Here is a 17191-nt window from a genome sequence, read left to right as displayed (position 1 = left end):
CATAGAAGAAATTGACATAGAAGCTAATACTTGGGCAGACCACAATCCAATGATGGTGAGATGGAAAGGACAAAGGAAAAAATCCAGATGGACTTTAAATACTACAGTACTAAAAGAAAAGGACTTTGTACAGAAAATGGTGAAAGAATTGGCTTTTATCTTCAAAGAAAATAGAACGGAGGATACATCATTGCAAAATCAGTGGAATACTATGAAAGCTTTATTTTATTTATTTTATTCGGTTTATATGTCGCCCTATCTCACAATGGACTCAGGGCGGCTCACAACAATAAAACACAAGCCACAATATAAAATAAAGACCAAATTCAAAAAAAAAAATTAAAATTAACCCTTAAAACCAATTAAAACCCCATCATCAGTCCAGGACAAGGGATTTGAAAAGCCAAGTTTTTAATTCCTGGCGGAAGGTGAAAAGGTCAGGAGCTAATCGGAGCTCCAAGGGGAGTTGATTCCAGAGGGTGGGTGCACTGACTGAGAAGGCTCTACCCCTGGGGGCCACCAGCCACCACTGTCTAGCCGACGGCACCCTGAGTAGGCCCTCTCTATGGGCGCGAACTGGGCGATGGGATATCGTTGCTGGCTGTAAGTGGTCCGCCAAATATCCTGGTCCTAAGCCATGTTGGGCTTTATAAGTCATCACCAGCACCTTGAATCTCACCCGGAGGGCAACCGGTAGCCAATGCAAACCACGCAGGAGGGGTGTAACATGGGAGTCTCGGGATTCTCCCATCACAACCCGCGCGGCTGCATTTTGCACCAGCTGAAGCCTCCGAGTGGTCCTCAAGGGCAGCCCCATGTAGAAAGTATTGCAGTAGTCAATTCGTGAGGTGACCAGCACATGAATAACTGTGCGTAGGGCATCTCGATCCAAGTAGGGACGCAACTGGTGCACCAGACGTATCTGGGCAAATGCCCCCCTGGTCACAGTCGTTATCTGGTCTTCTAAACTCAACCGTGAATCCAGAAGGATGCCCAAGTTGCGCACCCTGTCTACGGGGGCAAAACTTCACCCCCTATAGTCAGCGATGGTACCTCTCCCCTGAACCAAGATGCTGGTACCCACAGCCACTCGGTCTTGGCTGGGTTGAGTTGCAATCTGTTTCTACCCATCCAGACCCACACCGCTTCCAGGCACCGGGCCATCACGTCGAGGGCATCACTGGGTTGGTTCGGGGTGGAAATATAAAGCTGAGTATCATCAGCGTACTGATGATACCTCACCCCGAAACCACGGATGATCTCCCTTAGCGGTTTCATATAGATGTTGAACAGGAGGGGCGAGAGAACCGACCCCTGAGGCATCCCACAAGTGAAGGGCCTCAATGTCGATCTCTGCCCCCCTGCCAACACCGCTTGCATTCGACCCGAGTGGTAGGAGGAGAACCACCGTAGAACAGTGCCTCCCACTCCCAGCCCCTCGGGGCAGCGCAGCAAGATACTGTGGTCGACGGTATCAAATGCCGCCGAAAGATCCAATAGGACCAGAACAGAGGAGTGACCTCTGTCCCGGGCCCTCCAGAGATCATCCACCAGTGTGACCAATGCCGTCTCCATGCTGTACCCGGGCCTGAAACCCGATTGGTATGGGTCGAGGTAATCCGCTTCATCCAGGACCTGCGGGAGCTGACGTGCAACCACATTCTCAACAACCTTCACTAAAAAGCGAAGGTTGGAGACTGGACAAAAATGACTTAATACAGCTGGGTCCAAGGCCGGCTTCTTACCACCGCCTCCTTCAAGACCGTCGGGAAGTTTCCCTCCCTCAACGAAGCCGCTATCACTGCCTGGATCCAGCGTCGTGTCACCTCCCGGGCAGGAGGGACACAGGTCCAACACACAGGTGGCAGCACTCAGCTTCCCCATGATCCTGTCCACTTCCTCTGGGGTAACAGAATCGAACTCTTCCCAAAACACAGGACCCACTGTTTCACCTCCGTCTGACTCTGTCCAGTCAGAGTCCAAGCCGTCCCGCATCTGAGCGATTTTGTCCGACAGGTGCTGACCAAACTCCTTGGCTCGTCCCTGTAAAGGATTGTCCCTCACCCTCTGATTTAAGAGGGAGCGGGACACCTTAAACAGGGCAGCCAGGCTATTCTCTGTGGACACAATGACATAGGCGAAGTAGCGGCGCTTTGCTGCCGCCAACTCTGCCAGGTAGGCCTATGTGGCCGAACTTAATTGAAATCGGTCAGATTTGGAACGGCTGGCTCTCCAACAGCTCTCTAGACCGCTTCATCCCCCGGAGCTCCTCAGTAAACCAGGGAGCCAATTGGGGTCTGCGATGAGTCAGAGGCCGCAAAGGAACAACCCAGTCCAGAGCCCCAGCAGCAGCCTCTTCCCAGGCCTCCACCAGGGTCATGACTGGGGCGTGGGAGAGAGAGAGAGGGATCATCCCAAGCTCCTTCTGGAACCTCTTAGGGTCCATCAGGCGCTTGGGACGGAACCAGATCGTCGGTTCTGCCTCCCAGCAAAGAGGGGCAGAGTAATGGAAGCCTAGCCAAAGGAGATAATGGTCGGTCCATGACAGGGGATAAATAGTAGGAGATCCCCCACCAAACTCATCTCGCCACTGCTCCGAGACGAAAACCAGATCGGGCGTGTGCCCCCCCCATGAGTCGGGCCTTGGATAATCTGAGTCAGATCCATAGCTGCCATGGAAGCCATGAACTCCCAAGCCACACCCAATGCCACACCCAAGGACGGCAGATTGAAGTCCCCCAGAACAATAAGTCTGGGAAACTCCACCACCAGCCCCGAGAGGGCGTCGAGCAGCGCGGGCAGGGCTGTTGAAACGCAGCTGGTAGACAGGTATGCAATCAACAGACCCAACTGACCATACTGGCCCCACCTCATGAGGAGGGCCTCACATCCATCAATCTTAGGAGCAGTGACCTCCCGCGGACTAAGGACCTCCCTAATAACCACCGCCACCACCCCTCCCCTACCCTGGGCCCTTGGCTGGTGCAGCACCCGGAAACCTGGTGGGCACAATTCAGTCAGAGGGACACCCCCCTCTGAGCCCAACCAGGTTTCCGTAATGCATGCCAGGTCTGCGGTTTCCTCCTCAATCAAATCTCGAATGAGGGGAGCTTTATTGACCACAGACCTAGCATTAAAATAGACCAGCCTAAGCCCAATTATTAGATGAACATGGACAAATGAGATTTGGGAAAGATGAGAAGAAAAATATTATATAAGACTATTATAAAAAATTATATGAAAAAGAAATTATAGAGGAAGAAAGTGTTAAACAATATCTACATAAGGCGAATTTACCCAGATTACAAAAGATACTGAGATGATGTTAGAAGGAAATATAACAATGATGGAACTGACTGAAGCACTTAAAAAACAAAAGATTGGGAAGGCGCCAGGTCCGTATGGATTGCCTGCGGAGTATTATAAGACTCTCCAGGAAACACTGAGTCTCCCATTACTAGAAGTTATGAATGAAGTAATGTTAAAGAAGGAAATACCCAAAACATGGTTAGAAGCATATATTACACTTATCCCAAAGGAGGATGCTGACACACAACAAATCAAGAACTATAGGCCTATATCTCTGCTAAATTCAGACTATAAAATCTTTGCTACAATATTGGCAGAAAGGCTTAAAAGATATTTAAATAACTTTATACACTCAGATCAAAATGGATTTTTACCAAAAAGACAGATCAGAGACAATTTGAGGATAATATTGGACACTTTGGAATATTATGAGGCACACCCGGAAAAGCAAACGGATGTTTGATGTTTTTAGATGCACAAAAAGCCTTTGACAATGTGAATTGGTGATTTATGTTATTACAATTGGAACAGATGGGCTTTGGGAGAAAATTCATTCAAGCCATAGAAGCTATATACCATAAACAAATAGCAAAAATAATGATAAATGGAGAATTGACAGAAGCTATTGAAATACAAAAAGGAACGAGACAAGGCTGCCCATTGTCACCACTGTTGTTTGTGTTAACATTAGAAGTACTAAATAGAAATATTAGAGAAGAAAAAGAAATAAAAGGAATGAAAATTTGAAATCAAGAATATAAACTGCAAGCATTTGCGGATGGTGTTTATTTTGGAAGATCCAATTGAATCAATAAACAAACTGATAGACAAAATAGGAGAATTTGGTAAGGTGGCAGGTTTGAAAATAAACAAAGATAAAACAAAGATCTTGACAAAAAATATGTTAAAAAACAAAAAGAAAAGCTGGTGGAAGTATCAAGGATGCAGGTCACGAACAAGGTAAAGTATTTGGGGATACATTTGACAGCAAGGTGTAGTACACTTAAGAAGAATAATTATAATAAGCTTAAACAGCAGATAGTGACAGGTTTGGCAAAATGGGAGAACTTGCAATTATCATTGATAGGAAGGATATCAACTATCAAAATGAATATATTGCCTAGAATTTTATATTTGTTCCAGACAATCCCAATTAGGTTGGGAAAAGAGTATTTTGAAGATTTAAATAAAATTGTGTTAAAATATATTTGGCAGGGTAAAAAGGCGAGGATAAAACTAAAATTGTTGCAAGATGTTAGAGCAAGAGGAGTTTTGGTTTGCCGGATTGGGAATTATACTATCAAGCTAGTAATTTGATGTGGATTAAAGAATGGATAACGTTAAGAAATGCTAGATTGTTGACCTTAGAAGAATATGATTTGCTGTTGGGCTGGCATGCTTTTTTGTGGTATAAGAGTACAAAAACACAGGGTTATTTTAGAAGACATGTTATACGAGAATCTTTGTTATCAAATTGGGAGAAAATAAAAAAATATCATTATTTAAAAATTCCAGTCTGGTTATCTACTATTTATTTATTTATTTATTTATTTATTTATTTATTTATTTATTTATTTATTTAATGTATTTATATGCTGCTCTTCTCCAGAAGGACTCAGGGTGGCGAACACAAGTTAAAAACATGTACAACAAAATCCCATTTTAAACCAAATTAACTAATAAATAATAAATAATAAAACCCAGAATCAGAGTCAGCCTATTTGCTTGAACAGCCAAGTCTTCAGGTCCCGATGGAAGGAGCGGAGATCAGGAGCCGTCCGGAGCATTGAAGCATTGAATATTGAAGCATTCTAACACTCAATAACATTTAGAAAGGAACAAATTGTTAGATATTGTGAATTATTGAATGAAAAGGGTGAACTTAAATCGAAGCAAGAATTAGAAGAACAAGAGATAAAAATGGATTGGTTTTCATATATGCAAATACAGTCTAGATATGACAAAGATTCTAAGACAGAGGGTTTTTACAGTAATTTGATGAATTTAGATAAAATTTTAACAAGTTCTGATGACTATGTAATTAAAAAACTGTATGGTTATCTATTAGAAGTAAAACTGGAAGAAGAACAAGTTAATGAAACAATGATTGCCTGGGGGAAAAATTTTGGTCATGGGATTGATTTAGAGAAATGGCAAAAATTGTGGTTGCAAAATTATAAAATGACAATGTCAACAGCATATAAGGAAAATTTGTATAAGATGTTTTACAGGTGGCATCTACCCCCGACGAGGATAGCCAGAATGTCCAAGAATAAATCAGAAAAATGTTGGAAGTGCCATCAGACTCCAGGATCATACTACCATATGTGGTGGACATGTGTAGAAGCCAAGAGATATTGGACTAAGATACACACGTGGTTGGAAAAAATGATAAAGAAACACATTGACTTTAAACCAGAGATATTTTTATTGGGGATCTTACCAGAAATATATAGCAAAGAACTGCAATATTTAACTGTGAATGTTTTAACAGCAACTAGAATTGTATTTGCTAAAAATTGGAAAGGAGAGAAGCTACTTACTGATGATGAGGTTATTAAGAAAATTATAGCATGTGCTGAAATGAGTAAATTGACATTTGAAATTAGAGAACAAGAAGACAAACAATATTATATGATATGGGATTTATTTTATCAATGGCTAGATAATAAAAATGGAAATGAATTATGAAGTATGGAACAAAGGCAATAATATAATATATGAAAAGGGCTCTTTTTTTTAATGGGATGAAAATGCCGTTGTTAAATGACAAATGAGAATAATAATACAAAGAAATACAGTAGATTGATAAACATGAGACAACTTGTAAATGATGAATATGGGATTAAGCACAAAAGATTTGTAACCGATCGATACACTTTCTGTAATTGTAATGGATGATTTTATTTTTATGTTTGGTTTTTGTTTAAAAATAAAAATTTAATTGGGAAAAAAAGAAAATGGAAATAAGAGAAATAATTACAATGATACACGGGGAAACAAAATCTGAGGACATAAAAAACGAGAAAGAACATATGCAAGCTGATAAGGAAACAAAGAGGAGGAAGCGAGACACAAAGGCTGAAGATAAAGAAGATAAAGAAAATGAAACCAAATGTGAAAATGTATTTGAATATGTGGATAGTAATAATAAAAAAGAGGTTTTTAAAGATTACATTGGGATTAACAATGAAAGAAATAGGGAGGATAGAAAAAGACAAAAATGGAAAGAAGAGTGGAATAGAAAGGATATAAAGAATTTAAATGATTACACTGGGATTTACAGTGAAAAAACACAAAAGAGAGAAAGAGGAAATATAGGGCAGAAGAGAAGAATTCAGAACTTTGATATACAGAATGACAATATTGGGTTAAACAGCGGGCTAAACAGTGGTGAAAAAAAAAGAGAGAGAGGGAACAATAGGCAACATAGGGCAACATAGGAGAGATCAGGATTTTAAAGTGCAGGAAAGAAGGGGAAAGAAAGGTAAATATAAAATTGAAAAGGGAGAAAAGGAGAAGGAAATGAAAGAGGAATTTGTGGTATACATTTAGAACTGAAATGTGAATTGTAGCAAGTAATAATGGTAAAGTATATGATGGTGAAAATGAACTGTATAATAATTGGAATATTATCATTTATATTTTTGAAATCTAGATAATGATGAGTTTTGTTTTTTTTTCTTTTTTGAGAAATATGAATAAGTTTAAAATGTAATAATTGAAATACTGTTAATAGTTTATGGTGGCGTGTATAAAAATGATTAAGTGAGGATTTGAAATAATTCATAGGGGAAGCAAGTAGAGGATAACAGTCAGAATATTTTTAAATTTTAATTAAGGAAATTGTAATTGATGAAATAGTTTTAATGATATATTGTGATGAAGTAGAAATGATTAAGATGTGGTTCGGAGGAACATATGGGGAAATTATTTGATGTATGAAAATGGAACTAATTGGAACAGCCATGTCTATATTTCTTTTTCTTTTTTCTTTTTCATTAAGTGTTTGAATATATAAATAGAAAGATACTTATAGAAGTAACCAATTATATTAAAATGTTGGACTTTATTACTTAAGAAAATGTAAGTCATAAAAATAGTGGGCTTACTATTCTTGTAAGAATTGAACAATTGTAACTTCACAAAATTAATTATTCTTTTTTTTAAAAAAAAATAATCTTTATTTACATTTTCCATTAAAAAAAAAAACAAAAAATAACAACACACCATATAAATAACATACAAGACAATATAACAAATAACAAACATATCTGTAAGTACATTATATTCCGAGGGAGACAGAGCGACTTATATCTCCTTGTACATCAATTAGGTCTATCCGACCTCACTTTGTTAGTATAATATAGGTTTCTTAATAAATACTTTTCCTCTTTTTCAATTGGGTTGTATCTTTCTCTTCGCTAACCAAGTATATAATTTTTCCCAGGATAAACATGTTTGAGTTAGATCTTTATCTTTTAATTTTTTAGTCAATTTATCTGCTTCCGCACAGTCCAAAATCTTTTTTATAATTGCTTCCTCCGATGGGATATTTTTATTTTTCCAAAATTGTGCGTATATCAATCTCGCCGTTGTGATGGGCTAGGTACCATAAGTCTTTTTTAATATTATCCGGTTTGGAGCCAAGCAAGCATGTCTCTGGTGCCCAATCAATCTTTTGGTTTACAATCTCATTAAGCCATTTTTTTTATTTTCCCCCAAAACTTAACTGCTTCCGGGCATGTCCACCATTGATGATTATAGCTGCCTCTTTCCTGCCCACATTTCCAACATTCAGCCGATTGTCCAGTGAACATTGCCAATCTATCGGGGGAAAGGTGCTACCTGTATATCATCTTATAGATATTCTCTTTGTATGCCATGGATACTACTGACTTCATATTCTCCCACCAAATCCCTTGCCATTTGTCTAAGTGAATTGAGTAACTGAAGTTTTTCCCCCAAGCGATCATTGTATCTTTGATTATCTCCTCACCTATCTCTAATCTCATTAATAATTTATAACTTTTTGCAATCATGCCTTTTTCTTGTCCCATCAAAATTTTATCTAATTCTTGTAGGTCCACATGTATACCTTTCCCATCTCTATCTTTCTTAAATTTAGATTGAATCTGTAAATAGGTCCACCAGTCCATTTGTAGTCCTAGAGAATTCAATTCCTGTTTAGATTTTAAATTTCCCTGTGCATTCAATAACTCCTTGTATATTAATTTCTTTATCGGATTGTAGATTTTGGGATATGTCAGTGCTTCCACCGGTGATATCCAGCACAGTGTTTTAATATAATATTTTTTGCTAACCTTTTCCCAGTTTCGAATTAAGATGTTTCTTATATAATGTCTAGTAAACCATTTACTTTGTGGGATACTGTCTCGCCAGAGAGCCATATGCCAGCCCTGTTGTAGGTCATAACCTTCTAATTTAAGAAGACGATTGTTACCTAGGGTAATCCATTCTTTTACCCATACTAACAAAGCTGCTGAGTAATAATTCTCCCAACAAGGTAAGCCCAGGCCCCCTCTTTCTTTTATCTCCTGCATCATCTTTCTTTTAATCCGTGGCTTTTTCCCCTGCCAAATAAATTTAGTTATTATTTGATTTAATTCCATAAAGAATTTTTTGGATAGTTTCGCTGGAGCCGTTTGAAATAAGAAATTAAATTTCAGTAGAATATAGGATTTAACTGTTGTTACTCATCCCAAAAGTGAAAGTTGAATTTTACCCCATTTATCTAAATCTTTCCTAGTTTTAATTAATAGTTTATTATAGTTGTCTTCTTGTATACTCGAGCATCTGCCAGATAACCAAATTCCCAGGTATTTAATTTTGTTAACTACTTTCAATCCAATCACTTCCTGTAAACTCCTCTTATCTTCCTCTAAAATATTTTTCGTTAATAAATTTGTTTTCTTTTTATTAATCAATAATCCTGCGACTGCTCCAAATTCCTCAATCAATTCTAATAAGTATGGGCTAGATTTTGTAGGGTCTTCTAAAATAAAAGCCATATCATCCGCAAAGGCCTGGGTTTTGTATACCTGTTGTCCAATTCTAAGGCCTTTTATTCTTTCCTCATTCCTTATTTTTCGTAGTAGGGTTTCTAGTGATAGAATAAATAATAAAGGGGATAGGGGACAACCCTGTCTTGTGCCTTTGCCAATAGAAAATTCTTCCGTCAGATCCCCGTTTATCAATAGTCTGGCCGTTTGTTTGGGATAAATTGCTTTGATTGCGTTTATAAATCTCTGTCCAAAACCCATATATTCTAGCTGTAATAATATAAACTCCCAGTTGACCCTGTCAAATGCCTTCTGGGCGTCTATGAAAACTAGTGCAACCTGTTTACCAGGATGATCTTCGTAATATTCCAGTATATTTAACATAATTCTCAGGTTATCTCGTAATTGGCGTGATGGTAAAAATCCATTTTGGTCAATATGTATAAATTCATTCAGGAAGCCTTTTAATCTATTTGCTAAAATTGTTGTGAAGATTTTATAATTGGAGTTCAGGAGGGATATTGGTCTATAATTTTTTATATCTGTCGAGGGGGGATCTTTTTTTGGAATTAGGCTAATATTGGCCTCTCTCCATGAATGGGGAATTTCTGCTTTCCCCAGAACTTCATTAAATAAGTCTTTCATATGCTCTCCCATTACCTCAAACATTGTTTTATATAACTCCGCGGGGAGTCCATCTGTACCCGGTGTTTTCAGATTTCCTTGTTTCTTCACTGCTTTTTCAATTTCAGTTAAGGTAATTTCCTCTTCTAATAATTCTTTTGTTAAATTGGGTATTTTAGGTAAATCCTAATTCTCAATATAATTTTTTGTCACCTCTGTTAAGATTTCTTCTTTTTTGTATAATTCTTTATGAAAATCCACTGCAATTCTTTCCTTTCCTCCTTTATCTTTTATTAAATTTCCCTCCTTATCTTCTAACTGCTCAATTCGTCTGTTCTGTTTTGACACCATCGACCATGGTATCCTACTAGGCTGACTAAGGGAGTTGGGAGTGGGAGGCACCATATTACGGTGGTTCTCCTCTTATCTCTCTGGTTGGTCTCAGTCGGTGTTGATAGGAGGACAAAAGACCCCTCGTTTGTGGAGTGCCTCTGGGCTCACTCCTCTCCCCCCTTCTATTCAACATCTACATGAAACTGCTAGGGGAGATCATCCAACAATACAGGGTGGGATATCAGCAGTATGCCAATGATACCCAGCTGTATATCTCCACCCCGCATCATTTCAGTGAATCAGTGGATGTGATGTGCCAGTGCCTGGAGGCTGTGAGAGTCTGGATGGGAGTCAACAGGCTCAGACTTAACCCAGACAAGACCGAATGGCTGTGGGTATTGCCTCCCAAGGACCATGTCGATTGTGCATCCTTAACCCGGGGGGGGGGGGGAGAAGCTGTCCCCCTCAGAATGGGTTCAGAATTTGGGTGTCCTCCTTGACCCACAGCTGAGATTAGAGCAACACCTGGCAGCTGTGGCTAAGGGGACCTTTGTACAGGTTCGCCTTGTACACTAATTGCGACCCTACCTGGATCGGGAGGCTCTTCTCACAGTCACTCATGCCCTTGTCACCTCACGGTTGGATTATTGCAACACGCTCTACATGGGGCTACCTCCTGAGGCCCGGACCACTCCCACCCTACTGGCCATCCGGAAAATGGTGAAAACCTGGCTTTTCCAGCAGGCTTGGGGCCGTTGATCTCGCCGCTGCGATCTTGCGAGATCCGGCCATGAGCGGTGTGTATGGGTTTTTTAACATCTCTTATTGTATATTGTTCATATTGTCCTTGTTGTAAGCTGCCCAGAGTCCTCCGAGAGTTGGGCAGCATAGAAATACGGATAATAAATAAATAAATAAATAAATAAATAAATAAATAAATAAATAAATAAATAAATAAATAAATAAATAAAAAGATGAGAAGGGAGTGACCTTGGGATATTTTGGAAACTGGCAAGAAGATTTTGATAAGAAGTAGTCTTGTGACTTTGTAACAGAAGGGGGAATATATAGCAGGGGGAAAAAAGAAAGAAAGCTGTTCGTTTTTTCCTTTCACTTGATGGAGTTATAAACTTTGGAAGATTTTGGAATCGTGGTATTTTAGAATATTATTTTTTCTTTTTGGTTTTTCTCTTTTTGTGCCTTTTCCTTTTCCTTTTTTCATGTAGAAATTCCCTCTTCCTGGACTTAAAAGAGTTCATTGGCAGGGTTTTTGTTTTTTCTATTTTTTAATATTTTGGGGGGGAGATATGTTTTTTCATATTTTTATTGCCTGGTTGGATATTTTGGGTAAACAGCTGGGTTTTTGACTAGTGAATTCTTATTTTTGCGCTGACCTGGTTTTACCTTTTCTTTCATTCTTTCTTTCTCTTTCTTTCCTTCCTTCCTTTTTTTCTTTCTTTCTCTTTTTTTCTTCTCTTTTTGCCCTTTTGGGCTGTTTGATTGTTCTTGGCTTTTTGTATGGTTTATGGATAAAATCTATGTGGATTAGAGTATCAAGAACCTGAAGAGTCTGATAGGGCATTTTGAATTTAAAGAAATCGAGTATTTGGATTATAAAATTGGGTAGTAATATTTGAAAAAATATAAGATGAAGAAAAAATATATTTATCATTACCATCAATATCAACAACACCTGGTACTACAGGACAAAAGACAACAGAAATTTCATCAGATCAAGACAAAGTCAACACAGAATTAAAAAAATATGCTACAGACTATGACAAGATCTTAAGACAAGATTAGACAAGGTAGATGGGAGAATGGAAAAAATGGAAGGAAATATGGAAAAAATGGTAGGAGAATTGAAAGAAGTTAAAGAAATGTTAGGGAAAAATGAACAATGATTACAGCAAATGGAAGAAAAAGAAAAAGCAACGAAAAAAGTTGAAGAGATGGACTATAGACTTACAATTACTGATAAAAATCAGGAAAAAACAATTATAACCCTGGAAATGGATAAAGTTGATTTTTATTTAAGATTTCAAAACATTGAAGAAGAAAAGGGAGAAAATTTAGCAGAGAAAATTTCAGAGATAACAGCAGAAGCAATGGAAGAAAGTAAGGAAGGGATATTAAGTGGAATCGATGAGATACACCAGTTGCGCCCCTTTCTGGACCAGGACTCCCTACGCACGGTCACTCAAGCACTCGTCACCTCTCGTTTGGACTATTGTAATGCTCTCTACATGGGGCTCCCCTTGGGGTACACCCGGAGGCTCCAACTGGTGCAGAATGCAGCTGCGTGGGGGATTATGGGAGCGACGGGGCGCTCCCATGTGACTCAACTCCTGCGCGAGCTGCATTGGCTTCCAGTGGACTTCTGGGGGCGCTTCAAGGTTTAGAGAGCTCCATGGCTTAGGGCCGGGGTACTTACGGGACCGCCTTCTGCCACCAATAGCCTCCCACCAGCCGGTTCGCTCTCACAGAGAGGGCCTCCTCAGGGTGCTGTTGGCCAGACAATGCTGGCTGGCGACCCCCAGGAGGAGATCCTTCTCTGTGGTGGCACCTACCCTTTGGAACAATCTACCCCCAGAGATACAAGTGATCTCTGACCTCTGGACTTTTCGTCGGGCCCTAAAAACTTACTTTTTTCAGTTAGCCGGTCTGTCTTGATTTTAGGGTTGGTTTTAAAATTTTGATACTGATTTTAAATTGACAAGTTTTAAATTACAGGCCAAATTTATTAATTATTTTAAATCTGTTTTTAATTGTAATGTTATGTATAAATGTTTTTATTTTGGCTGTTCACCGCCCTGAGTCCAAAAGGAGAAGGGCGGTATAGAAGTTTGAATAATAAATAAATAAATATACAGAGTTCACACAAGATATGCGATGACACATAATCTTCCTAGAGAAATTCATGTCAGATTCACCAAGGAAACACTGAGAACAGGGATATTGCAATTGATGAGAAACACGACGATAAAATACAAAGGGGGAGAAGTAGTGGCACTGAAACAAATTCCAAGAAGAGTGAGAGATCTGAGAAAAGAATATCAATTTCTCACGAAATGTTTGATAAAGAGAAAAATAAATTTTAGATGGTTGATTCCAGAAAGGATATTGGTGAACTGGCAAGAACAAAGATACAGATTAGATTCAGTAGAGAAAGCAGAGTTATTTTATAAACAATACATAGATGTCCAAGAGGAAGGAAGGTTGTGGGAAGAAAAAGGGGATGAACAACAGGAGGAGAAGAAAGAACAACCAAGAGAGACAATGAAAGAACAAGAGAGAGCGTTAAGAGAAGGAGCGAGGGTGAAAGAAGTTAAGGAACTAAGGGAGATAAGAATGACTAGATGGACAAAACAAATAAATAAATAAGAAATGTAAGAAGAAATTAAAATAATATCTTTGAATATAAATGGATTAAATTTAGCAATAAAGAGAAGGAAAATATTCAATAAATTAGACAAGCTAAAATTAGAAATTATATGCTTACAAGAAGTGCATATTAGAAAGCAACATAAAAAACTTTTGGAGCGAATAAAATTAGGGACATCGTATATAACTTTGGCTTGTCAAAGCAAAAGAGGAATAGCATTTTACATCAAACAGACAAGCTAAAATTAGAAATTATATGCTTACAAGAAGTGCCTTCTCTGTGGGAGCCCCAGCCCTGTGGAACGAACTGCCCCCGAAAATATGTAAGATCTCCGACCTCCGGGTGTTTCGCTGCGCACTGAAGACCCTGTTGTTCTGCCAGGCCGGACTATCAACATAATAGTTTTAAATTGGGGTATTTAAATTTTTTGGGGTTTTAAATCTGAGCCAAATTTATTTAATTATTTTAAATTTTAATTGCTGTTTTGTCTGTGTTTTTAAATAGGCTGTAAACCGCCCTGAGTCCTTCGGGAGAAGGGCGGTATAGAAATAAAATTATTATTATTATTATTATTATTATTATTATTATTATTATTATTATTATTATTATTATTATTATTATTATTATATTAGAAAGCAACATAAAAAACTTTTGGAGCGAATAAAATTAGGGACATCTTATATAACTTTGGCTTGTCAAAGCAAAAGAGGAGTAGCATTTTACATCAAACAGACAATCCAATCCAAACAAATATAGGGAAAAAAGCGAGAATTAACCTTAAATCGCTTCAAGATTCCAGAATTAGAGGAGGATTTGGTCTTCCAAATTGGGAATTGTATCGCCAAGCAGCGATGTTAACTTGGATTAAAGAATGAATCTTATTGAGAAATACAAGACTGTTGACTTCGGAAGGACATGACTTACAACTAGGATGGCATCCTTTCTTATGGTATGGAAAAAAATTGGATCCATGGATACTTCCAGAGACATTATGTAAGGAATGGTTTGTTGGTAGTATGGGAAAGAGTAAAAAGATTTTAGACTGTGCGAAAATGAATAAATTAACTTTAAGAATAAGAGATAAAGAGGAATCACTGTATTTCAAGACATGGGGAAGATTTTATATATGGTTAGAAAACAGTGGTGAAATGTAAAATTTGTTACTACAGGTTCTGTGGACGTGGCTTGGGGGGTGTAATATGACTGAGTGGGCATGGCCAACTTTTTTTTTTTTTACTTTTTAAATCATTTTTTCTACAACCTCTTCAGCTGAAGAGGTTGTAAAAAAATGCTTTTAAAGCCTCTGACGATCCCAGTTGACTTTTCTGATCGGCAGAGGCTTTCTCTCTCTTTTTTAAAGCCTCTGACAATCCCAGCTGACTTGCCTGATCAGCAGAGCCTTTTTTTCCTTTTAAAAACATTTTTTCTATAACCTCTTCGGCCAAAGAGGTTGTAGAAAAAATGCTTTTAAAAGTCTCTGATGATCCCAGCTGAGCCGCCCGGTGATCAGAGGCTTTTTTTTTTTAACTTTTAAAAGGCCAAAGAGGTTGTAGAAAAAATGCTTTTAAAAATAAATAAATAAAGCCTCTGATGATTGCACGGCTCAGCTGGGCAATGGGGGGGGGAAGGATTTTTGCTACTGGTTCTCCAAACCACCCGCCTCCATCGCTACTAGATCGGGTGATCCGGTCCGAACCGGGAGCATTTCACCCCTGTTAGAAAAAAAATATGAAGATAAGAGGATAGATAAATTATTTAGATAATAGAAAGTTAAACGAGGGAGAAGATAAAAAAGAAATAGAAACCCAGATGACACCTGAGTAAATGATAAAGGAGGATGGGAGGAGGGGGGGAAAGAAAGAAGATAATAAGAATAAATGTACAATTATGATGATAGCACTGATAGAATAAATCTGAAAAGAAATTGAAAGAAAGTGTATACTATTAGAATACAGGAGTTGCTCGGATACCAAACAAGAAGAATATTCCACAGCAAAAAAGATAGAAAGGAGAGAGGAGTAGAGGAGTAGAGGGTAGGAAGAGGAGAGGGACGGAGAGGAATGGAAGAAAGGGAAAAGGAGAGGAAGGAAGGGTAGGGGACAGGAGTAGGAGAGAAGATGAGAAGGGGAAAAGAAGAGAGTAATGGGGGAAAGGAAGGGGAAGTAGGATGAGGTAGGAGAAGAGGAAGGAGAAAGTAGGAGAGGAGAGGAGGGAGGGAGGGAAGGGAAAGAGGGGGAGAAGAAGAAGGTTTGTTGCGAAATGAGGGAAGAAGGGTAGAAGAGCAATTCCGAATGTAATTAAAATGCTTTCTTTAATGCTTTCTTTAAGGAAAGCATGTATATGATTAATTATGTATAAGAAAATGTACATTTTATATTATGTGTATAAGAAATAAAACTGAAAAACTGAAAAACTTTTCAAATTTTTTTTACTGACCTCAGAAGGCTGAGTTAACGTTGAGCTGATCAGATTCAAACATCTGGCAGTGAGCAGTGAGAATTCTAATCAGTGCACTTCCACACCTCTAAATGGAGATAATCAATTGATGCAACTTCCAGCTACTCCCATAATTTGGTCCTGAATACAGAGTCAAAAGCTGCTTCAAGATCAATGAGGGCAGCATACAATGATACATTGTTGACTGAATATTTTTCAATCAGTGCTATCTTCTCTAAAACCAGCTTCCTTCATCTCTTTTCCTTTCTTAAAGACTGGGACAAAATGAATATCCTACCGAGACTGTTGTACTTGTTCCAAACAATTCCAATAAAGCTAGAAAGGAAATATTTCAAGGAATTAAATAGAATGGTAACCAAATTTATATGGCAAGGCAGAAAGACAAGGATTAGGTTGAAATTAATGCAAGACTCTATCAATGGAGGAGGTTTTGGGCTGTCAAACTGGGAACTATACTATCAAGCAGCTTCCCTTACCTGGCTAAAAGAATGGATAACCCTGAGACATAGACAATTAGGTGTACTGTAGGGACACGATTTACAACTGGCATGTCTTTCTATGGCATGAGAAATATATAGCACATAAATACTTTCAGGGACACTACATTAGAAATGCCCTACTCTCAGTATGGGCAAAAATCAAGGAAAAACATTTCTTGAAAATGCCAGTCTGGCTCTCCACGATGGAGGCACTAACATATCCAAATGTGATGGAAATGGGAAAAATTGTAAGGTATAGAGATATTTTAAATGAGAAGGGGGAATTGAAAAACAAATAGGAATTGAATAACCAAGGGATAAATTTAGCATGGTGGCCGCATCCACAGATACAATCTAGATACCATAAAGATGCCTAAATGTATGGTTTTTTAAAAGAACCAACAGAGTTGGATCAAATTTTAACAGGACCAGAGGATAAACTGATTGAAATTTTTTATAATTATTTATTAACTATTAAAATGGAAGAGGAACAAGTAAAACAAACTATGTTAGATAATAGTTAAATAAGAGAAACTGGAGTTAGAATCTCGAAGATTACAAGAGAAAGATTAATCTCACTA

General features: G+C 38.3%; 2 protein-coding genes across 2 annotated transcripts in view; both read right to left on the bottom strand.

Annotated features, from left to right (window-relative positions):
- The window catches only part of LOC148114678 (complement factor H-like), a 156782-nt gene that overhangs the window by 46823 nt on the left and 92768 nt on the right, over positions 1 to 17191 (bottom strand). The gene's annotated exons all lie outside the window — the stretch shown is intronic.
- Positions 377 to 10307, bottom strand: LOC148114680 (uncharacterized). Its single transcript, XM_087888817.1, has 2 exons — positions 10170 to 10307; positions 377 to 922 (listed from the first exon to the last, which is right to left on the bottom strand). The coding sequence occupies exons 1-2, from the start codon at positions 10305 to 10307 to the stop codon at positions 377 to 379; spliced, it is 684 nt and encodes a 227-aa protein (XP_087744943.1).

Source organism: Pantherophis guttatus, chromosome 3 (genome assembly GCF_059756535.1).
Source record: "Pantherophis guttatus breed Tessera chromosome 3, ASM5975653v1, whole genome shotgun sequence".
Lineage (NCBI taxonomy): Eukaryota > Metazoa > Chordata > Lepidosauria > Squamata > Colubridae > Pantherophis > Pantherophis guttatus.
The sequence above is the reverse complement of the archived record's forward strand: the minus strand, read 5'-3'. Positions and strand labels throughout refer to the sequence as shown.